The sequence below is a fragment of the Manis pentadactyla genome, chromosome 5 (genome assembly GCF_030020395.1).
Source record: "Manis pentadactyla isolate mManPen7 chromosome 5, mManPen7.hap1, whole genome shotgun sequence".
Classification (NCBI taxonomy): Eukaryota; Metazoa; Chordata; class Mammalia; order Pholidota; family Manidae; genus Manis; species Manis pentadactyla.
The window spans coordinates 151,368,552-151,393,486 of NC_080023.1; the positions used below are offsets into that span (position 1 = coordinate 151,368,552).

The following is a 24,935-nucleotide window of genomic DNA, read 5'->3' on the forward strand; positions in this document are numbered from 1 at the left end:
CAGAAGCCTGAACCCACCCTCCACTCCAGCAAACTGTCCCTGGGGCTTCTGGATGAGAAAGGGCACCAGGGCCTCTACAAGCATCTCAAGAGACTTAATCAGTAATCCCTTAGCTGTTGTCCGATTCCTATTTCACAATCTAGAAGCAGAAACTCTCAAAACCCCACAGCCCTTCCCTCCCACCTTAGTCACTTCCCCTTATATTAGGAAGTCAAAGCTTCCCCTCGCTGCAGAGCAGAGTCCCAGGTTTCTCCAGGACAACATTCAGACACAGCAGGCTCCCAGGGCCACCGCAATGCCCATCCCTGCCTCCCCACCCCGCCTGCCTCCACCATCCCTGCTGCTGCCTCTGCTGCTTGGACTCACAGGTGAGCACCGCCACGCATCTCCATGTAGAAGTGCTCCCTGGAGGTGGGCAGTGGTACCCTTTCTCCACTGGCAGTGGATCGGGTGGGTCTCTGCTCCTTTCTTCACTGCCTTTTCCTTCTTATGATAGTGCTCTAAATGTTTTCGTTAACAAGGATCTCCCAGACAAATCTCAGAATTCTTATTCCTTGGAGGGGTCCTTTCCCCTCCCACCTACGTCCAGGCAGGATTTACCACACTCAGGCATTTCTCAGTGACAGGAGTTCCCAGATTCTCCTCATGTCTCACACTCCTGACACTCTGTGGTGGCCCTGTGATCCCTGTGGCTTGACCCACAGAATCTGGTGCCAGCCTGAGGGAGGAGGTGGAGGTGCAGCATCTGACTCCTGCCTCCTCCTGAAGACCATGGACCCTAGGAGTCAGAGCTGCCTTGATTAAGGTGTAGATGCATACATAGAATATGATAGATGAATACATAGATAGATAGATAGATAGATAGATGATAAATAGATGGATGTAGGTCACATATACTCCACACACAGCATAGAACTATTAGAGAAATTGGTAAGCAGTGCCTTCTACACTTTTCTTTTTGGTATCATTAATCTACAATTACATGAGGAACATTATGTTTACTAGGATCCCACCTTCACCAAGTCCCCCCAACAAACCCCATTACAATCACTGTCCATAAGCCGAGTAAGATGCTGTAGAGTCATTACTTGTCTTCTCCGTGTTGCACAGCCCACCCCATTCCACCCCCACCCACATTATGCATGCTAATCGTAATACCCACTTTATTCTTCCCCGCCCTCATCCCTCCCTTCCCACCCATCCTCTCCAGTCCCTTTCCCTTTGGTAACTGTTAGTCCATTCTTGGGTTCTGTGATTCTGCTGCTGTTTTGTTCCTTCAGTTTTTCCTTTGTTCTTATACTCCACATATGAGTGAAATCATTTGGTACTTGTATTGCTCCAACTGGCTTATTTCACTGAGCATAATACCCTCTAGCTCCATCTATGTTGTTGCAAATGGTAGGATTTGTTTTCTTCTTATGGCTGAATAATATTCCATTGTGTATATGTACCACATCTTCTTTATCCATTCATCTACTGATGGACACTTAGGTTGCTTCCATTTCTTGGCTATTGTAAATAATGCTGTGATAAACATAGGGGTGCATCTGTCTTTTTCAAACTGGGCTGCTGCATTCTTAGGGTAAATTCCTAGAAGTGGAATTCCTGGGTCAAATAGTATTTCTATTTTGAGCATTTTGAGAAACCTCCATACTGCTTTCCACAATGGTTGAACTAATCTATATTCCCACCAGCAGTGTAGGAGGGTTCCCCTTTCTCCACAACCTCACCAGCATTTGTTATTGTTTGTCTTTTGGATGGTAGCCATCCTTACTGGTGTGAGGTGATATCTCATTGTGGTTTTAATTTGCATTTCTCTGATGACTAGTGATGTGGACCATCTTTTCATGTGTCTGTTGGCCATCTGAATTTCTTCTTTAGAGAACTGTCTCTTCAGCGCCTCTGCCCATTTTTTAATTGGATTATTTGCTTTTTGTTTGTTGAGGTGCGTGAGCTCTTTATATATCAAACCTTTATTGGATCTGTCATTTATGAATATATTCTCCCATACTGTAGGATGCCTTTTTGTTCTATTGATGGTGTCCTTTGCTGTACAGCTTTTCAGCTTTATATAGTCCCACTTGCTCATTTTTACTTTTGTTTCTCTTACCTGGGGAGATAGGTTCATGAAGAAGTTACTCATGTTTATGTCCAAGAGATTTTTGCCTATGTTTTTTCTAAGATTTTTATAGTTTCACTACTTATATTTAGGTCTTTGATCCATTTCGAATTAACTTTTGTGTATGGGGTTAGACAATGATCCAGTTTCATTCTCTTACATGTAGCTGTCCAGTTTTGCCAACACCAACTGTTGAAGAAGCTATCATTTCCCCCTTGTATGTCCATGGCTCCTTTATTGTATATTAATTGACCATATATATTTGGGTTAATGTCTCTATTCTGTTCCACTGGTCTCTGGGTCTGTTCTTGTGCCAGTACCAAATTATCTTGATTACTATGGCTTTGTAGTACAGCTTGAAGTTGGGGAGTGAGATCCCCCCCTGCTTTATTCTTCCTTCTTGGAAGAATACTTTCTAGGAAGTTGTCCATTTCTTCTAGGTTTTCCAGCTTGTTAGCATATAGGTTTTCATAGTATTCTCTAATAATTCTTTGTATTTCTGAGGGGTCCATCATGATTTTTCCTTTCTCGTTTATGATTCTGTTGATGTGTGTTGATTCTCTTTTTCTCTTAATAAGTCTGGCAAGGGGCTTATCTATTTTGTTTATTTTCTCAAGGGACCAGCTCTTGGTTTCATTGATTTTTTTCTATTGTTTTATTCTTCTCAATTTTATTTATTTCTTCTCTGATCTTTATTATGTACCTCCTTCTGCTGACTTTAGGCCTCATTTGTTCTTCTTTTTCCAATTTTGATATTTATGACGTTAGACTATTCATTTGGGATTGTTCTTCCTTCTTTAAATATGCTTGGATTGCTATATACTTTCCTCTTAAAACTGCTTTTGCTGCGTCCCACAGAAGTTGGGGCTTAGTGTTGTTGTTGTCATTTGTCTCCATATATTGCTTGATCTCTATTTTAATTTGGTCGTTGATCCATTAATTATTTAGGAGTGTGTTGTTAAGTCTCCATGTGTTTGTGAGACTTTTTGCTGTCTTTGTACAATTTATTTCTAGTTTTATACCTCTGTGGTCTGAAAAGTTGGTTGGTAGAATTTCAATCTTTTGGAATTTACTGAGGCCCTTTTTGTGGCCTAGTATGTGGTCTATTCTGGAAAATGTTCCATGTGCACTTGAGAAGAATGTGTATCCTGCTGCTTTTGGGTGTAGAGATCTGTACATGTCTATTAGGTCCATCTGTTCTAGTGTGTTGTTCAGTGCCTCTGTGTCCTTACTTATTTTCTGTCTGGTGGATCTGTCTTTTCAAGTGAGTTGTGTGTTGAAGTCTCCTAAAATGAATGCATTGCATTCTATTTCCTCCTTTAGTTCTGTTAGTATTTGTTTCACATATGTTGGTGCTCCTGTACTGGGTGGACTAACCCCATTTATCATTATGTAATGTCCTTCTTTATATTTTGTTACTTTCTTTGTTTTGAAGTCTATTTTGTCTGATACTAGTACTGCAACATCTGCTTTTTTCTCCCTGTTGTTTGCATGGAATATATTTTTCCATCCCTTGACTTTTAGTCAGTGTATGTCTTTGGGTTTGAGGTGCATCTCTTGTAAGCAGCATATAGATGGGTCTTGCTTTTTTATCCATTCTATTACTCTGTGTCTTTTGATTGGTGCATTCAGTCCATTTACATTTAGGGTGATTATTGAAAGATATGTACTTATTGCCATTGCAGGCTTTAGATCCGTGGTTACCAAAGGTTCAAGGTTAGCTTCTTTACTATCTAACTGTCTAACTTACTCAGTTATTGAGATTTTATAAACACAGTCTGATGATTCTTTGTTTCTCTCCCTTCTTATTCCTCCTCCTCCATTCTTTGTATTTAGGTGTTTTATTCTGTGCTCTTTTGTGCTTCCTTTGACTGCTTTTGTGATTAGTTGATTTTATTTTTTGCCTTTAGTTAGTATTTGTTTGGTCTCCTTTCTTTGCTGTGATTTTATTTTCTCTGGTGACATCTATTTAGCCTTAGGAGTGCTCCCATCTAGAGCAGTCCCTCTAAAATGCCCTGTATAGGTGGTTTGTGGGAGGCAAATTCCCTCAACTTTTGCTTGTCTGGGAATTGTTTAATCCCTCCTTCATATTTAAATGATAATTGTGCTGGATATAGTATCCTTGGTTCAAGGCCCTTCTATTTCAATGCTTTAAATATATCATGCCATTCTCCTCTGGCCTGTAAGGTTTCTTTTGAGAAGTCTGATGATAGCCTGATGGGTTTTCCTTTGTAGGTGACTTTTTTTCTCTCTCTGGCTGCCTTTAATACTCTGTCCTTGTCCTTGATCTTTGCCATTCTAATTATTTTGTGGCTTGGTGTTGTCCTCCTTGGGTCCCTTCTGTTGGGAGTTCTGTGTGCTTCTGTGGTCTAAGCAACTATTTCCTCCCTCAGTTTGGAGACGTTTTCAGCAACTATTTCTTCAAAGACACTTTCTATCCCTTTTTCTCTCTCTTCTTCTTCTGGTACTCCTATAATGAGGAGATTGTTCCTTTTGGCTTGGTCACACAGTTCTCTTAATATTCTTTCATTCCTGGAGGAAATGAAAGGATCCTGGAGATCTTTTTATCATTCTCTGTCTTTCATTCCTGGAGGAAATGAAAGGATCCTGGAGATCCTTTTATCTCTCTCTGTCTCAGCTTCTCTGCATTCCTGTTCTCTGATTTCTATTACATTAATGGCCTTTTGCACCTCATCCAGTCTGCTCTTAAGTCCTTCCTGAAATTGTTTTATTTCTGTATTCTCCCTCCCAACTTCATCCATTAGCTCTTGCATATTTCACTGCAACTCTATCAGCATGGTTATGACCTTTATTTTGAATTCTTTTTCATGAAGATTGGTTAAATCTATCTCCCCAGGCTCCTTTTTGGGGGTTGTCTGTGTGATTCGGGTCTTGATCAAATTCTTCTGCCTTTTCATGGCTATAGAGATAGTCGTGGGCAGTTGGCACGTGTGTCAGCTGGGAGAATACAGTCCCTTCTTGCTTGGTGGTCTCCTTCCTCTCCTGAAAGAGGGCAGCTGCGCAGTGACAGGGCCTCTGAGTCTCTCCGGGTGGCTGTGGAGGAGGCTCTGGGTGGTTGCTCTGGGTGTGGCCGCTCTCAGGCTCCTCCCCTGCTATGGCGGGGCCGGCGCCAGAGGGAGAATGGACGGGAGGTTGTTTATCACTGTGAGGGGCCTCAGACCTGCACTGCCTCCCAGAAGGTTAGGGCGCCTGGAGTTCCCTGGGATTCCCAGCTGCTGAGCTGAGTGTGCCGAGACACTTCCGTCCAGCTGTGGGGTCCCTGTCCCTTTAAGACTTTCAAAAAGCACTTGCTTTCCTTTTGTCCCAGGGGCGCCGGCTGCAGGGACCCACGTGCAGGTTTTACTGTCCCGTTTCCCTAGTATCCAGCACCCCCGCGCTGTGTGTCTGCACTCCGGTGCTAAGTATTTAGCAGTCCTGGGCTTCCACTCCCTCCCCACTCTGACTCCTTTCCTCCCTTCGGGGTGCTGGTGTAGGGGGAGTGCTCGGGTCCTGCTGGGCCGTGGCTTGTAGCTTACCCGCTTTGTGAGGTGCTGAGTTCTCACAGATGTAGATGTAGCCTGGCTGTTGTACTGTATCTTCTGGTCTCCCTTTTAGTAATAATTGTATTTGTTGTATTTTCAGAAATATATATGGTTTTGGGAGGAGATTTCCGCTGCCCTACTCACGCCACCATCTTGGCTTCTCCTTGCCTTCTAGACTTTTAAGTCTCCAAGAACCTCTGCCTACTAGCATTATATCCTTGAAGTGGGGGTTAATCCTCCCTGAACACTCCCCTCCCCAGAGCTAGTCCCAGCCCCAGGCACACAAGTGAAGCACCCCTCCTCCTCCCAGGGGTGTTAACAGCTCAATGGAGAGGCCATCCAGTGAAGTGGTTAAAAGCACAGCTGTTTTTTAAGCCAACCTGCCAGCGTTCAGATCCAAGTTGCAGCACTTGACCCCTATTGGACTTTGGACAAGTTATTAACTTCTCTGTGCCTCTATTATCTTGTTTAGAAAAGGAATAAATAATAATACCTTTCTAATAGAATGTGGTTAGAAAATGAAATGAGTCGGTTTATATACATAAGTGTTTAAAGTGATGTGTGTCCCAGAAGTTTCTGTGGAAATTCTGGCTGTGAAGTCCTTCCAGCATCTAGTAAATGCAAATATGAGCACAGAAAAGTTGTCCTGCTGATCCTAGCCAGGACAGCACTCACTCTGTGTCCTTAACAAGCCCATGTCTTCATGTACAACCCAACAGCAGTCCTGGGAAAAGAAAATGACCCTTCATGCTTGACAGATGCGGCCTTTCCAAAAACATCAGGCTTGGTAGTGGAGCCAGGGCTTGACCGCATCAACCTGACACCCAGTCCAGGACCCTCCCACTGGACTCCAGGATGAAAGAGGGAGGCCCTTTAAGCACAGTCCTGAGTATTTTTTCAAAAGTTTCCGGTTTTAGTCTCACAAAGAAACTGCAAGAGAAGTCCTCTGGGCCAGGCTCAGACTTGGAGCTGATTTGTGTTTCCCTCCAGGAGCAGCAGGTGAAGAGGAGTTGCAGGTGGTTCAGCCTGACAGGTCAGTGTCAGTCGCAGCCGGACAGACGGCCACTCTGAACTGCACCCTGACCTCTGTGCTCCCTGTGGGACCCATCAAATGGTTCAGGGGGGCTGGACCAGGCCGCGAGTTAATCTACAGTTTTAAGGGAGGAGAAGGCTCCTTCCCCCAAGTAACACATATTTCAGATGCCACGAAAAGGAACAACATGGACTTCTCCATCCACATAAGTAGAGTCACCACAGCAAATGCCGGTGTCTACTACTGCGTTAAGTTCCAGAAAGGGACCCCTGATGTAGAGATTAAGTCTGGACCGGGAACCAGGATGTTTGTGCGGGGTAAGTCCAGGTCCCTCGAACTCCCGCCTGTTGTTCCATGTCACGTCCTTCAGGCTTTCAGCACAAGGCTCCCTATCTGTTAGCCCTTATGTCAAGATTGAGGGTAGAAGATGGGGCTAGTGAGAAACCGTAGTGAAGGAGCTGAGTAAAGTATAATACCAGGATCCATATCATTAGAATCCTACCCTTTAGAATCTTAACAGTTTTTGAAGGCTATAAATTAGGCTGGAAAGCAGAATGAGTAAAAGTACACACACCAGGGCCAAATGGCCTGAGTGCATCTTCTAACTGTACTATTTACAAACTGTATGACCTTAATAAGTTTATTAAATGATCTGTTCCTCAGTTTCCTCATTTATCAGACAGAGATAATACTACTACTCACCTCGTAGATTTGTTGTGAGGATTATATATTATGTAAATGAGTTTATAAATGTGAAACACTTAGAAGTGCCTATAATAGAATAATTATATTAGGGCATTTTGTCAGTATTCAGGATATTAAAACCAATCAGACTTAAAAACATTATCTTAAAGTCATGGACCCATAGAATCATAGAAATAAAGAATAAATAATTGAGGCAGAAAATTAGAAAAATCATGTTTTTGATTGAAATATTAATCCTCATATACCTTAAATTTTGTCCTTGATTTATATAAGTCCTGCATATTCTTGGATTTGGTATTGAATGATAAAGTCATGGCTGAAGACAAAGCTTGCAAGGCTCTAAGTAGCATCCATAAAGGAAAGCCTGGGAAGCAGAGCAGCCCATTCAGGCCTGTTTGTGTTGATGAATTATTAATTATTATAATGTTTCCTCTGTAAAGAAAAAATGGGAATTATTATTTAATCTAAAAGAACAAGAGAAACATACATCAACAGAAATTTTGAATCTTTAAAATTTTAGCACCTAGGGCCATGGAGAAACAAAGGGAATAGAAGACAGTCTTTTGTAACAAAGAGAAGGTTCACAGGTTTTTCAGCAATTGAAAATAAAAAGCAAGTTGTATGTATTTGAATGAGATCAATGTGAGTTGTATATGGGCAACATTAGACACTAGAAGGTAAGGAGTAGTGCCATCAGAATTCTTAGGGGAAATAATGTCCAACCTAAAATGTTATACCCAATCCACCAAGATTGCAAGATCACCAAGAAGTACCGTTTTTGCAAGATCACCTTTCATGTACCCTTTTTGCTTTACCAAAATAGAGGTTAAATAAAGGAAAAGTATGAATGGGAACCAGAAATAGAGGATTGGAAACCCCAGATAAGAGCTTGCATGAGCATTAGAATGGACACTGGCCATTCCAGAACAGGACGACTGAGGGCTTTAAGAGGGATATCTCAAGAAGATAGAATTGCTTGCCTATTAAATGGTCTTCAATCTCATGCCCACCATTTCTAATATTATTTAAGACTGTGTTGAAGTATTAGCCAATGCTTTAGAAAGGAGAAAGTAGCTCAAAACACAAGAATGATAAAGGAAATGGGAAAACTCTCTCTGTGTAGATGACATGGTATCTGGAAAACATAATAGAATCAATGTTAAACTATTAAAAACACAATAAGAAAATTTAGTAATGTAGCAAGTCATAAAATCAACAAACAGAAATAAATAACTTTCATATATACAAACAAAAGCCAGTTATAAGATACAATGGGACTGATGAGCACACATACAATAGCAAATTTAAATAAAATTAAATACTTAGGGCATCTTCTACCAAAACAGTGATAGAGACTGAACTTACACATTAAAAATTAGGCAAACTATCTTAAAAAAGGGTTGACAAGACATTGGACCCTAAGAGATGAAAAACAAATGAGGTGAGACTCAAGACTGCTCCAAGTTCATTCTCTCAGAAAGCTTCCATGCTACCATGCAGTAAGAAAGAACTCAAATGGAGCCTGGAGGTTTCCCTGAGTTTGATAAGGAGGATCTAGAAGTCCAAGGAGGGCGAGGTGGCTGGCATTTTTGGAGTAGAGCACCAAAGATGAGAGAGCTATGCAGAGAGAGAACTCCAGAGATCTTGAGTATTCGGCTGAGTACTGAAAAGTGCATGTATATGAGGATTCCCAGAGCTCACACGAGGCCAAAATTAGTGCTTATTCCCACCAACATGAGTAAAAAACCTCATAATTCATGAAGCATTTGATAGAGTATGCAGAAGGGTTCTGCTTCAGTAGACGTAAAATAATAATCCCTAGACCAAATGATGCTGTGGTCCTGCATCACAAAGCTTAATACAACACATGAAAAGATCAAAATGTTTTGCAGGTAATTTAACCATATCAAAAAACAAGCACTAACATATTTATAGGATTATGGACTATCCAGCAGAAATTCACAACATCTGGCATGCAATAAGAAATTACCAAGCATAAAAAAAGCAGGAAATACAATTTATAATGAGCAGGAAATACAATTTATAATGAGAAAAATCAATCATTTGAAAGTTAACCAGAAAAGACAGATGACAGAATTAGTACACAACAACACTGAAGTTATAACTACATTATATTTGCTTAAGTAGCCAGAGGAAAGATTGAATATGTGAAGTTGAGGAATGAAAAATATTTTTAAAGATCCATATTGAACTAATATGTATTAGAAATCTTCAAGTGGCCTAATAAATATGTATTAGACATGCCAAAGGAAGAAGGGGACTGAAAGAATATTTGAAGAAGAATATTTGCACATGTTCTAGGTATGATGAAAACTATGAACACATGAATCCGGAAAACTCATTGAACCTCAAGCACAAGAAACATGAAGAAAACTACACCAAGGTGCATCATAATCAAATTGTGGAAGATGAGTAATAAAAATAACTATTAAGAGTGTCTAGAGAAAAAAAGGAAATATTAGAAACAAAGGAATAAAGATAAATATGACAGCAGATTTCCCATCAAAAATGATAAAAGACAAAATGATATATCTGATAAGGGGCTAATATCCAAAATACATAAAGAGCTCATATAACTAAACACTGGAAAAACTAATAATCCAATTAAAAAATGGGCAGGGGATCTGAATAGATATTTTTCTAAAGAAGATACACAGATAGCCAACAGATATATGAAAAGATGGTCAACAACACTAATATCAGGAAAATGCAAATCAAAACTGCCATGAGCTATCACCTCACACCAGTCAGAGCAGCAAATATCAACAACACGAAATAACAAGTGTTACCAAGGGTGTGGAGAAAAGGAAATGTTTGTACACTGCTGGTGGGAATGTAAATTGGTGTAGCCACTATGGAAAGCAGTATGAAGGTCTCTCAAAAAACTAAGGATAGAAATACAATATGACCCAGCAATTCCACTTCTGGGAATTTATCTGAAGAAAACAAAATCACTAATTCAAAACAATATATGCACTCCTATGTTTATTGTGTCATTATTTACTATAGCCAAAATACAGAAGCAACTTATGTTCATTGATAGATGAATGGATAAAGAAAATGTGGTACATATATACAATGAAATATTACTCAGCATAAAAAAATGCAATCTTACCATTTGTAATGACATGGGTGGACCAAGAGGGTATTATGCTAAGTGAAATAAGTCAGCCAAAGAAAGATAAGTACCATATGATTTCACTTAAATATGGAGTATAAAAAACAAACCAAATAAACAAACAAAACAAAATAGACTCGTAGGTATATAAAATAGACTGGTGGTTGCCATGGGGCAGGGGGAATAGGTAAATAGATGAAGGGGAAAAAACTAGTGAGAATGTTTGCTATCTTGATCTGGGTGATGATTACATGAATATATACACATGTCAATTCATTGGTCTGTACACTAAGATTTGTGCATTTCATTGTATGTGCATCCACCTTTTAAATAAATAAATAAAATCTTAAAAAAGAAAGTGATGCAAGCCAGAAGATAGTGGAGAAACACCTTTGAAGCACTAAAAAAAAAGAAAATATGGCAATTCTAAATATTTATGCACCTAATAAAAGTGCTTCAAAGTACATGGCATAACACCACACAAAAAAAAGAAAATTACAGACCAATATCCCTGATGAAAATAGATGCAAAAATACTCAACAAAATATTAGCAAACCAAATTCAAAAATACATCAAAAAGATCATCCATCATGACCAAGTGGGATTTATTCCAGGGATGCAAGAATGGTACAATATTAGAAAATCTATCAACATCATACACCACATCAACAAAAAGGACAAAAATCACATGATCATCTCAATAGATGCTAAAAAAGCATTTAGCAAAATTCAACATCCATTAATGATAAAAACTATTAACAAAATGGGTATAGAGGGCAAGTACCTCAACATAATAAAGGCCATATACAACAAACCCACAGCCAAATATTACTTAACATCAAAAATTTGAAAGCTTTTCTTCTAAGATCAGGAACAAGACAAGGATACCCACCCTCACCACTTTTATTCAAATAGTTCTGGAGGTTCTAGCCACAGCAATCAGACAACACAAAGAAATAAAAGACATCCAGACTGGTAAGGAAGAGGCTAAACTGTCACTGTTTGCAGATGAAATGATATTGTACACAAAAAGCTCTAAAGAACCCACCCCAAAACTACTAGAACTAATAACAGCAAAGTTGCAGGATATAAAATTAATACACAGAAATCTGTTGCACTCCTATATACTGATAATGAACTATCAGAAAGAGATATCAGGAAAATAATTCCATTTAAATTGCATCAAAAAGAATAAAATACCTAGGAATAAACCTCACCAAGGAGGTGAAAGACCTATACTCTGAAACCTACAAGACACTCTTGAGAGAACTTAAAGAAGACACCAATAAATGGAAATACATCCTGTGCTCATGGTTAGGAAGAATTAATATTGTCAAAATGGCCCCTAAAGCAATCTATAGATTCAATGCAATCCCTATCAAAATACTGACAGCATTCTTCAACAAACTAGAACAAATAGTTCTAAAATTCATATGGAACCACAAAAGACCCTGAATAACCAAAGACATCCTGAGAAGGAAGAATAAAGCTGGGGGATATGCTCCCCAACTTCAAGTTCTTCTACAAAGCCACAGTAATCAAGATAATTTGGTACTGGCACAAGAACAGAGCCATAAATCAATAGAACAGAACAGAGAGCCCAGATATAAATGCACACACATATGGCCAATTAATATATGATAAAGGAGCCATGGTTATACAATGGGGAAATGATAGCCTCTTCAACAACTGGTTGAATGAACAAATGTGACTACGTCAAACTAGAAAGCTTCTGTACAGCAAAGGACATCATCAGTAGAACAAAAAGGTGCCCTACAGTATGGGAGAATATATTCATAAATAACATATCTGATAAGGGGTTAATATCCAAAATATATAAAGAGCTCACTTGCCTCAAAACTCAAAAATCACATAATCAGATTTAAAAATGGGTGGTGGATCTAAACAGACACTTCTCCAAAGAAGAAATTCAAATGGCCAATAGGCATGTGAAAAGATGCTCCACATTGCTAATTATCAGGGAAATGCAAATTAAAAACACAATGAGATATCACCTCACACCAGTTAGGATGGCCAGTATAGAAAAGACTAAGAACAACAAATGCTGGTGAGGATGTGGAGAAAGGGGAACCCTCCTACACTGCTGGTGGGAATGTAAACTAGTTTATGGAGGTTTCTCAAAAAACTAAAAATAGAAATACCATTTGATCTGGGAATCCCACTCCTTGGAATTTACCCAAAGAATACAAGTTCTCAAATTCAAAAAGACATATGCACCCCTATGTTTATTGCAGCACTATTTACAATAGCCAGGATATGGAAGCTGCCTAAGTGTTCATCAGTAGATGAATGGAAAAAGAAGATGTGGTACATATACACAATGGAATAGTATTCAGCCATAAGAAAGAAACACATCCTACCATTTGCAACAACATGGATGGAGCTAGAGGGTATTATGCTCAGTGAAATAAGCCAGGTGGAGAAAGACAAGTGCCAAATGATTTCCCTTGTTTGTGGAGTATAACAAGGAAGCAAAACTAAAGGAACAAAACAGCAGTGGACTCAGAGACTCCAAGAAGAGATTAATGGTTACCAAAGGGGGGGGTGTGGGAGGGTGGATGGGGAGGGAGGGACAAGAGGATTGAGGGGTATTATATTTAGTATACATGTTGTGGGGGGTCACAAGGAAGGCAGTGTGGCTCAGAGAAGGCAAATAGTGACTCTGTGGCATCTTACTATACTGATGGGCAGTGACTGCAATGGGGTATAGGTTGGACTTGATAATATGGGTGAATGTAGTAACCACATTGTTTTTCATGTGAAACATTCATAAAACTGTATATCAATAATACCTTAATAAAAAAAAGAAAATAGAGAACTATGGAGAAAATCAATTAAACCAAAACCTGGTTCTTTGAGAAAATCAATAAACCACATAGTCAATTATTTGAAAGACACAGACTCCAGAGTTTACTCAAGAACAAATAAATAGTCTGGTTATCTCTTTTTTTGTTAAAGAAATCAAACTTGTAGTTTTAAAAGCCTCCCACAAACAACAATCTAGACCCAAATGACTTCACTGAGGAATTCTACCAAACATTTGAGGAAGAAATAGTAACAATTCTATGCAAATTCTTCCAGAAAATTGAAGAGGAAGTAATGCTTCCCAATCAGCCTTTAAGGCCAGCATTAGTGTAATACTAAAACCAAATGAAGAAAACTATAGACCAACATCACTCAAAAATAATAGAATTATTATAAAGCCACCATAACCATTCAGTGTAGTATTAGCATCAAGGTAGACAAGTAAATCAATGGAACAGAATAAAAATTCCAGAAAGAAACCCATACCTATGGTAAATTGTTTCCAGAAACAAAGTAAAGGCTATTTGGTAGAGAAAGGCAAGTCTTTCCACAATGGTCTTGGATCAATTGGAGCATCAGAAAGCAGACCAATGGGACAGAATAAAAAATCCAGAAATGTGAAGTGTACAGTTCCTCACACCACATACCAAAATAAATTCTATATGGATCAGATATTTAAATGTAAAAAAAAAATGAAACTATACAAGTATTAGAAGAAACCATGTCTGAATTCTTTTATGATTTGGAAGTGGGAAAAACCTTCACAACTGTAATTCAAAATGCATAAGCAGAAAGAGAAAAAAAATAATCATTTGAACATATTCTACAAAAAAAAACTTGTATATAGATATGTGTGTGCATAATATTTTGCAGCTTATAACATAGACAAAGAATTGGCCCTAATGTGTATATAGAGCTTCTAAATTTTTAAGAGAAAAAGATAAACAACTTCATAGAAATATGAGCAAAAAATATGAATATTTATAGAAAAAACTTACAGAAAATGAAGTAGGAATACCTATTAAATGTATAAAAATATGTCCAATCACTGTCATATAAAAGGAAATGACAATTTAAAACTATAGTGGGACACAATTTCTCACCTATCCGCTTGGCCAAAAATCCAAAAGTTTGACCACAGACTCTGTTGGGGGAGCAATGAGGAAACTGCTCCTTCCCTATTTTGCAGATAGAAATGCAAAATCATATAACTCAGAAGGAGGTGAATTTGGCAAAATCCAGCAAAATTACATATTACATATACATATTACATAATTGCACATTTCCTGCCAACAATCCCACTTTTAGACATTTTTCCCAGAGATACATAATATAAGTGCAAGATGACTTATGCTTAGGCTTTTGATTATAACGCTATTTGTAAGAATGAAAAAGGAGCTGCTAAATAAAAAGTTATGATATAGTCACACAATGGGGTTCTATCAGAGTAACCCACAGGATATCATTAAACAAGAAAAGCAAAATGTAGAACAGTGTGTGGTACACATTACCTTCTGTGTTAAGAAAAGTAGAAAATACAAGCATATAGATATTTGCTTATAATTTGTTAAAAAGAGAAATAAATCAAAGTATACTTTTACAAATTTACTGATAGGGAAGGAGAGGACAGAGAGAAGAGACAGGGATTACAGCTAACTTCTCTGAGTAGACTTTGACGTTCTGGCTTTGTAAACACATGACCATTTTTAATAATTAATAAACAATTCAAAGTGAAAGAATTCCCAAATATCTAAATTACTGAATCTAAAATGAAACTAATTTAACTTAACTACATATTGATGGTTTAACCAAAGACAAATTATTTCAAGGAACTTTCAAACATAGATTTTTAGCTTGGGTTCACCAAGAAGCAGATCCCGACCCAAGGATGTTAGTGCATGGAGCTCCAATGGGGGACCCGCGAAGTCAGACAGTCAATAAAGAGTATGTCATCAAGCTACTATCACTGTGGGCAACAGAGCTTAATCAGATGGGAGACTATCGGAAATAATGCAGAACATAAGCCTCATGTTTATTATTCTTAAAAGATAAGGAGTTTGGGATAATTATATGCCAACTCCCTCAGTCATTGATTAAGAGCTGCTCCCAGACTGTGTTAGATGCCCAGTAGTTCCAGTGTCCAGGCAATCTTACATAAAAGCAACCTTCTGAAAGAACTTTCAGGAAAAAGCATGCATCTACTAGCATTTGGAAGTACTCCTGAGGGCATTTGGAAGTACCTCTGAGGGCAGTGGAGTGGGTGAGCTCAAGGAGTCTGGGTGGGCCTTGGAGAGCATATGCTACACACAGTAATTTTTAAAAATCAAGCCTGTATACCCCCTGAAAAGTTTTTTGTGCACTCCCAATATACATGTACTCTAAACTGAAGTCCACAGCAATACTTAGCAATATCAGACATATTGGGAGGAGTTATACCTATGTGGAGGGAGATTTAGGGACAAATTTCTCATAGGTTCATAGAAAATGAAGCAAATACAAAGAATGAGCTCATGAAAAACTCCTGGGAAACCAAACCACTGTATAAGAAAGGAAATATAATCATCATACATTATATGGTCCAATATCGAACAGTGCTCCTTTGGTTATAATAATATAAATGCTGAATACTGATAAAATAAAAGATTTTGACATGTCGATGCTGGGAGGATACAATGAGGGGAAGTGCAAATGGCAGGTAGAGGAGATTTAAGAGAGCTAACTCATCATCTTCCGTACTAGTAGGTCTACCCATCATACATGAAATTGAAAAGCAGAGAAACATTAGTACAGACGTGTTATTTAGAAACACAGAGAGACCTGTCCAAACAATCAGCTAAAATAGTTAAAACTTGGTCTGTAATTTTTGCAAGGAGAGGAAGCTAGGGGCCATACCTTATATGACTTTTTAAACACTGTACTTTGGGAAGAAGAGGAGGGAAGGAGGGAGGGCAAGTGACAAGGTCAGATCTGAATTTTGGCACGATCACCATGGTCTGGTTTCTGAGTGTGGGTTGGAAGGGTTCAAGCAGCAAAGTCAGTGAGGACAGTTGGCAAGCTGTTATGATAAAGAGAGTCATGAGAAAAATTACGAAAAGGGAAAAACTGGAGGTGAGACCTTGTGGTGATAAGTCTAACTGGGTAAACCATCAGGGCAGGTATTTGTACTAGAGAGTAACCTGCCATCTTCATTTCTCTCTCTTCTCTCTCCACTCTCTCCACCTTCCCTTGATCAAGCTAAGCCCTCTCTTCCAGAGGTTTCTGGCCCCTCCAACAGGTTCAGCCCAGGTGAAGTAGTGAATTTCACCTGCACATCAACTGGCTTTTTTCCCAAAGTTGTAGATTTGAAATGGTTTGAAAATGGCATGGAGCTTCCAGCCCTTCAGACCTTTGTCTTACCACCTGGAGACGCGTCCTCTTACACCATCATCAGCACTACCTCCGTGACCCTTGCCTTATCATCACTCAGTGCCCAGATCACCTGCCATGTGGATCACAGTGAATTGCCAAGCCCTCTCAGTGGGCATGTGAACATCTCCAAATTCCTCCAAGGTAAGGAACTGGCCACGTGGCCAACCCTTGGTGATCACCACAGGTTCCCAGTTTGGACCATTTCCCAGCATCCTCCTGCTGATTCTTCATCCACCCCCATGTGAGGTGGGTATGAAGTTCCCTGTCTCATATGCCCACCTTTCCTACATCATGCCAGGGTTTGGTCCTTCTCTTTCAGAGCTCCCTTCCCTCTAGTATATTTGGGAGGTGGAAGTTCATTCATTCATTCATTCAACAAGTGCTTATTGAGCATCCACTATGTGGTGGTATTATTCTAAGTGCTGCGGATTCCACAGTAAGCAGAAAAGACCTGGTCCTGCCTTCCTGAGTTCAGTCATGTGAACCAAGATGCAAACAGCTGTATTGTTGTGACTTGTAACATTTCATATGAGGTAAACGAACAGAGTGCAGAAAGGGATGAAAACAGGAAGAATCCAGTTTACTCAGGAAATACTTTTATGAAGAAGTGATGTTTGAGCCAAAGCACAAAAGATGCAAAAAGTCAGTGTTCCAGACAGAGGAAGCAGGGTGTGCAAAGGCCCCGTGATTAGGGGGTGGGTGGGGAGCAGAGACATATTTAAACAGCAGAAATGAGGCTCTGTTTTGTGCAGTGAGGAAATCAAGGCCCAGAGAAGTGGAATGACTTGTCCATGGTCACATGGCTCTTAAGCACGTGAGCCAGAATTTGAATCCAGCAATACATCTCTTCAGATGACCATGTCTGACCTCCCTCCTGTAAGAACTCCCCATGCAGAAATACAAGAGAAAGGCATAGGTCACCCTCCCCAAGAGAAGTGGTTCAATTATGATCGGCCTGAAGATGGTATTGTGCTGCTCTCCCCACTTTCTCCAAACACTGGGTTCCACTTCCTTCCTTACATCGGTGAAGAGCCTCTCCATCAACCTACTCATCTAAGCTGTAGACTTGATCTTACCCAGTCATTACCAAGTTCTGTCAAATTCATTTCCCAAATCTCTTCTGTACCCATAGGTTTCTTTCTACTGTCACCACCCAAGTTAATACCAAGTTCAAGCCCACATCATCTCTTACTTGGATGCAACAGCCACCTCTCTTATATCCACCATTACCCTCAACTGTCCATCCCCTAAATCCCCAGCAGCCAAAGGCAGTTTATAAAGGAAGCCAGCTCCACGTGCTTCCTTTGCTTAAAGTCCTTTAGTGGCTTATCACTGCTCTTACAAAAAAAGAAACAAAATCCTTTCTGGGATGTTCAACAGTGATCTTTGAGCAGTTTTATTCATATACCCTAAAATAATTATGATGAACTACATGGTTCATCATAGATTTTATGGTTAACATCTAAAATTGTTCATCCTACACTTAAATAGCTGCACAGAACATAACTTCTGGGATATTATAAATTCCTGACTCTGAAATGTCTAATGGAAAAATAACATCATAACTTTTTCTTCCTAAACTAGTTATTTCCATTCTATTTCCCAAGGACAATTTCATTCTAGAGTAGCATATTTTATATTTGAAAGTCTTTTACTGGCCACATCGTACATATAGGGAACAGAGAGCTACCACAAATATATATGTATAATTTTTCATATTTTTCTCATGACCGTAAGGCTCTAAGTGCTTAAAAAGTTTTGGATTGAATTACATGGTTGAGCAAAACAATCTAAATATATAACAAGTTTTGATAAATAATTATTAAAATAACCATAAAATGTTATCAGAAATGCAGCTCAATGAGATAGATGGGGGCGCTTATGATATTTTGATTAAAGCAGGCTTTCTGGCCAGCAATATTTTGAACTATCCTTTTATTTTGTGTTCCAAAGTCTCCGTACCAAAGGCACTACACCATAGCTAGATTCGGGATGTGAGAGAGGAAGGCCTTCCTTTTTTAACACAGGAGGAGAATTAACGACCAGGAGGCAAGAGAGGGATCCCACCTTAGTGCACATCCTCGGACAGATCAATTTCGGGCAAGAGCCATATGAGGGTTCAGGATCTGGAAATTAATTCTATTAAACTATCAGTGCATCCACTCCTTAGGATGTTGTTATGTGCCCCAAGGGGTACATAACAAGTGCAGCACCACTAAGTGTAAATAGTCTCCAAACTGGCTATGCATTTGGCTTCATCTCACCCACGCTTCCCCTCACTCACTTGGGTCATCTTTCTGTCCTTGAAACCTGCTAGCTCCACATCAGGACCTCTGCCCATACCCTTCCCTCTGCTGAAGAGGCACTTCCCCATGCCTGGCCCCTCCCAGTGCCTGCCTTCCTCTCGCCCTTCCCCGACCCCTCTGCTTAATGTTCCAGTTGCCAGGACTGCATACCAAATTATCCCAAACTTATTCCAATATTCAAGACTTACTCCAAGTCCCCAAAATTATTATGCTCACATAGCTATAGGTCAGGAATTTGGACAGGGCCCCACAGGGATGGCTTGTCTCTTCTCCATGACTTCTGGGACCTCGGCTGGATGATCCAAGAGGCTAGCATCATCAAAAGGTTCCTCACCCACATGTCTGCCACTGCTGCTGACTGTTGGCGGGGCCTTGGTTCTTCCTGACACGGGCCTTTCTTTATTGTCTTTCCACATGAGCTAGTTCAGGCATTCTCATAGATTGGTGGCTGTGTTCCAAAAGTGAGTGTCCCAGGGGTCCCTCATTGATGCCACTTTTATGACCCAGCCTTGGAAGTCACACAGTGTCACCTCTGCTACACTCTGTGCATCCGGCTGTCGCAAAGTCCTGCCTCAGTTTCAGAGGAGCAGAAGTAGTCTCTCCTGAAGGGGAGTGGCAAGATTCTGGAACACTCTGGGGCTTGCCGTGGCCGTTTTTGGAAAAATGCAATCAGCCACATGTCACTAACTCTTACTCATCTTTCATATTTCTGCTTAAAGGTCACCTCTTCCAACAACTCTTCCCTAACTTGTCCCACCTCCAGACAGGTCAAGTGGCCCTGCGTGGCTCTCAGAACCCCTACAGGGCTCATGGGACAACTGCTTTCATCACTGTCCCCCCACTAAAGCAGGAGCTCCATGAGTCAGAGACTCTGTCTTGCTCACTGCTGTTTCCCGAGAACCAAGCGCAATGCCTAAAAGGCATGGATGCTCTTCATGCATCTTTTGCAAGAAGGAAGGAAGGAACCAAGAAAGGGCTATTGTTTCAGTTGTACCCACAGTGACTATATCATCACACGGGGTCCCAAGCCTCCAGGCGGCCATCCTCACCTGCCACGTGCACAGGTTTTACCCTGAAGTACAGATCACCTGGCTGGAGAAGAAGGAATGTTCCAAGACTTGTGAGGCCCTCACCCCCACCAAGAACCCAGATGGCACGTTCAGCCAAGACAGTCACATCCTGGTCAACACCTCAGAGGACCAAAGGCTGTTCACCTGTCAAGTGTGGCGTGAGGCCCAGACACTGGTCCAGGCCAGCATGCAGCTGAGCAAGTTTAGAGAAGGGCATGCGCGTTTGGGTGAGTAAGGGTGGAATGAGCAAACAGCTAGGGACTCAAGCCTGGAGACAGACAGGCCAGGTTCCTGTGCTGTCTGCCATGTTCATCCTGGGTGACCTTGAGAAAGGCATTTTGTCTTTCTGAAACTCAGTTTTTTCATCTATGAAACAGGGCAGCAATCACAGCAGCCTCTTCAGGGTGTGATGCCTTAGGTACCAAATAGCAGTAAGCACTGCTTTCATCACACAGACACGCACCCATCTTACCAGGTACTCCTGTGAACAACAAAGCTAATATAAAACGCCTTTTCCCATATCCCACCCATCTTCCCAAAAGCCATTCAGACTCAACAATTGGCAGGCACCTATTAGATACTTTGCTTGGATGCTCCTGTTTGATACAAAAAAGCTCCCATTTTAACATTTAGGAATCCGAGACTCACAGATATGAGGTGACTCCCTCCAAGCCCAAAGTGTATCTTGGTACCTGAGTCTGGGGAGGGGCCAAGCCTGCCTGGGGGTTGAGTGATGCAAGCAGGAAGCCGGGTCATCCTGATAACTTTCTGTCACCAGGTGCCAGAGAATTCAGCTCCCTCTTCGGGCCCCTCATTCTGCTGGGCTGGAAGTTGTTTCCCCTGACTGCACTTCCCATCATCTACGTCTTCAGGAGGAGCGTCCCTTCCAAGTAAGAGGAGCCTCCCGAGAGGGGTTGGGCTCTCTGGGACTCCAGGCTGACAGGGAGCGCTGTGTGGAGGAGCCCAAAGGAGCTCCCATTTCATCTCTGCCTGGAAGGCATATTGAATCCAGAGGGTCCCTAAGAGCCTCACCCCAATCCCCTCAGCCTTTCTCTGCTCTCACAGCTCCTGTCTGGGGATGCATGAAGATGCAGACACTCCGCTCTGGACAGGGGCAGCACTCAGGGAGGGAAAGAAGGAGGGAACTCATACGGGGAGAACTGCTGACGTGCTCTCTGAGCAGAGGCCTGAGAGGAGCAAGGGCTCCGCCCCACCTCCCTGCTTCCCCTGCAGCTCATGAGCACACAAGACCCTCCTCAGTGACATAAGACCCTCAGTACCTTTCTTTCTTATTCAGGAGGATTGATCCAGGAGGGGCACCTGCCATGATGCCCGAAACCACTGCGAATGCTTCTCCTGCCTCATCAGCCTTTTGAGGCCTGTCCAGCACGGGCTGACCCCTCCCTCTCCTGCAGCCCCCAGAGGAGGTGAGAGCCTGGCCCAGGAAGGTCAGTGGTGAGAGGTGGGCTCTCACATCCTACGCAGGAGAGAAGCGTCTTGGGAGATTCTAGGCACCAAATCCGTGACCCTGAGCAAGAAAATCCATCACAGGCAGAACAGGCTCCCACCCTGGGGAATACGCATTCTGGCAATCCCGAGGGATGCTTCCTGGCTCCTGAAGGAAAGCCCACTGTGGGCACCCCAACTGCCATCAAACCACTATAGCCCATCATTAAAAAGGGATTAAAGGAAACACTATGGCCAATAAGCATATGAAGAGACATCCAATCTCATTTGTAATCAAGAAACATCAAAGCAAAACCACACTGAGCTGCCATTTTGTTCCTATCCAAATAGAAAAAATAAAGCATCAGCTGACTCTTTCATACATTGCTGATGGCATGGAAATTGGCACAGCCACTTTGGAAAACAGCATAGAAAATCTTAAGTTGAACATTCACACACCCCCATAACCTGGCATTTCCACTCGGGTTATACCCAAAAGAAACCCTTGCACATGCCCACCAGGAGATGTGTGCAAACATATACATGGTACATGGTTTAAAATTAGTAAAACCTGACAACAGTGCAAGCACTCATCTACAGGATGATGGGCAAATAATTTAGTGCAATCACAGAACGGAATGTTATACAACAGTAAAAATGAATGAACTGCAGCTACACACAATATATGGGTAAATCTTAGCAAAAAAAGTAGGGATAAGATCTCATACAGTATGCTATCCTTTTTGTAAAGTTAAAACAGTGAATAAATTGTTTTTAGGAATACATATAAATATGATAAGCCACTTCTTCAAAAAAGAACAATGCACCCAAGATTTTAAATAGTAGTTACCCGAGGGGGAGAAGGGGGGATGAGAAGGGGGTGTACTTACAGGTAGACGGAGGTTAATTTTCAGGATTCTAGCTTCCATGCTGGGTGGTGGCTTCATTAATGTTTCTATCATTGTAAACAAAAAATAAATAGAATAACAATATAAGATTGATAACTAGGTATGTGAGTAGACAGGTAGGTCGATGGATGGTGGGGAGGGGAGGAGGGAAGATGGGTGGATGGATGGAAGGATGGCAGGTAAACAGATTGATGAAAGAGGATCACACATGGGTCAGTGACAAGGGTACCATGAAGCAAGAATTATTTTAGGTACAATTCTAGTTACTTTAGATTCAAAAGAAAAAAATAGGACTTTTTTTCCCAAAAAAAGGACATTACCTAAAGAACCCCAAGTTCCCCTCCTGTTATGACATCCTAAGATTTCCACATAGGAGGAAAACTATTCAACTACAACTAATAGCTGACGGGTGGCACGTGACTCTGGCACTTACGTGCAGTATCTTATTTGATCCTCACTCCAATCCCACAAGGTGGGCGCCATTCCCCATTTTCCAGGTGAGGGATCTGGTGGAACCTATTCAGTGTTACTCAGATATCAGATGGCAGAGCCACAAAATCCAGCTTCAATCCCAACTCTGCTCGGTACTGCCCAAGGAGCCACACTGCCTACGGTTCTGGAGACACATGGGGAGATCTTGGCCCTCCTCATTCTACTGCTTCCTGATCTCTCAGGCCTGATGCTCTGCACTAATGCCCACTCCATGCCACAGAGTGGGGAGCAGAGGGAAAGAACACACATGCTTTTCTAAGTTGGAAGGTGGTTCTGGATGTCGGGTTAGTCCTGAGTCCCAAAATGGTCCTGGTAAAAATCTGGGAGGAGATAGTGTAGTCCAAGTTCTGGAGAAAGGCTCTCTATCAAAGGATAAACATACCCAGGGGAAGTAGGCATGTCAGGGTTAGAACAGCCACAACTGTATCCAAGGCATGCCGCTTTGGCATGTGGATTATTTCAAGCTGAAAACAATCAAGGCCCAAAAGACTCAGGAGGAGATGTCGACACCCTGCCCACCATCACCAACATCCTAAAGAATTTAGAATACCTGATCCAGAAAAAGGGCTATCCACAGATACCTACATTATAATACAAACTAGGCATGATAGACAGGGAGGAACCTAGCAAGGCCTGTTTGATCAGAGTCCTCTCTGTGTCCCATCATTTCTGGGTGGCTCAGCAACCATTTATTTACCAAACATTTACTCTTTTCCATCTTCCTGTCAATTGCCTTCCTTCCCTTTGAAGCCCCAGACCTCTACCCACTTGCCTTAGTCCAGAATAACAGAGAAGGTAGGAAGAAAGAAATAAGAATGTGGTAAGTATTCTGAAGAAAAAAGCGTTCACAGAATAATGCAGATTGCAATGACAGAGATACCCACAGGGATCTGGAATTAAGTGGCTGTGATCTAGAAAAAATAGGAGAGAAGGCCTTTCCAAAAAAGGGAATGGTTGAGCTGATATCTGAAAGTTGCAAGAGACTGGGGAAATAGGCTTGTTTCAGGGACCCCACTGTGCCAAGAAGTAAGGAATGAAGGAATCTGGAACATTCAAGGAAGATGTAGAGGCCAGTGGAGCTGGAATCTGAGAGTAATGGGACATGAAACAACACTGCAGACCTGAGCAGAAGCCAAATCACACAGGGCTCTCGGCCAAGATAGAATGCTTGAATTCTCAAAGAAAAGAATGGCCAGATGTACAAGTTTTAATACACAGAATAAATTACAAGATCTGACTTACATTTTTAGAAGTCACTATGACTCCTGGGGGTGGTGGGGGGAGTAAATAGATTACAGGAAAGCAAGTAATTAGGGAATTCAGTTATGAGGTTATTGCAGCAAGCCCAGGGGGCAATGAGGATGGCTTGAGCTATGGTGGTGCCAGTGGAGAGGAAGAGAAATTAACTAATGTGAGGTGTACTTAAAGACAGATGTGAGGGGACATGCTTGAGAAGGGATTGAGGATGATTTCTGGCCAGATGAAGCAATGGGTGACATAGGGAAGACAGATGGAACAATCATAGCATTGGTGGTGGGAACCAAGGGTTCAGTTCTGAACCTGTAAAATGGAATGTTTATTGGTACAGATGCTGAGTAGGCAGATGGACATACACATCAGGAGTGCAGGAGAGGGGTCAGAGCTGGAGAGATATTTATAGAGCCATTGGGTCTGCAAAACTGTTTGCCAAGGCAGTCAATCACCAAAGCCAAAATAGCTTTATTTTCCTTTTCTATCTTGTTGCCTCCCAAAGCCCTTGGATACAGTGCAGTCTCCAGGTTCTGGTACAAAAAGGATACTTAGGTAGGCATAGATGAGAAGGAAAAGCAGAAAGACAAAATGTTCCGTTTATCATCATGATAGGTGTATGTATTTTCCTTTTGCATTTTCATATAATCTCGGCAGGAGTTGGGGACATCTCCCTTGTCACCTGTCCCCTAT

At 41.2% G+C, this 24,935-nt stretch overlaps 1 protein-coding gene across 2 annotated transcripts; it reads left to right on the forward strand.

Annotated features, from left to right (window-relative positions):
• The first annotated feature begins 219 nt into the window (after window positions 1-219).
• LOC118932719 (signal-regulatory protein beta-1-like) lies at window positions 220-24,236 on the forward strand. 2 transcript variants are annotated; one of them, XM_036926425.2, is made up of 6 exons: window positions 220-368; window positions 6,652-7,011; window positions 16,599-16,913; window positions 20,067-20,375; window positions 20,927-21,038; window positions 21,446-24,236. In XM_036926425.2, exons 1-6 carry the CDS (start codon window positions 296-298, stop codon window positions 21,522-21,524), a joined length of 1,248 nt encoding a protein of 415 aa, XP_036782320.2. In that variant the 5' UTR covers window positions 220-295; the 3' UTR covers window positions 21,525-24,236. The 2 variants fall into 2 exon arrangements, with proteins under 2 accessions (XP_036782320.2, XP_036782321.2); XM_036926426.2 differs by having other exon boundaries at window positions 16,704-16,913.
• Window positions 24,237-24,935: the final 699 nt, after the last annotated feature.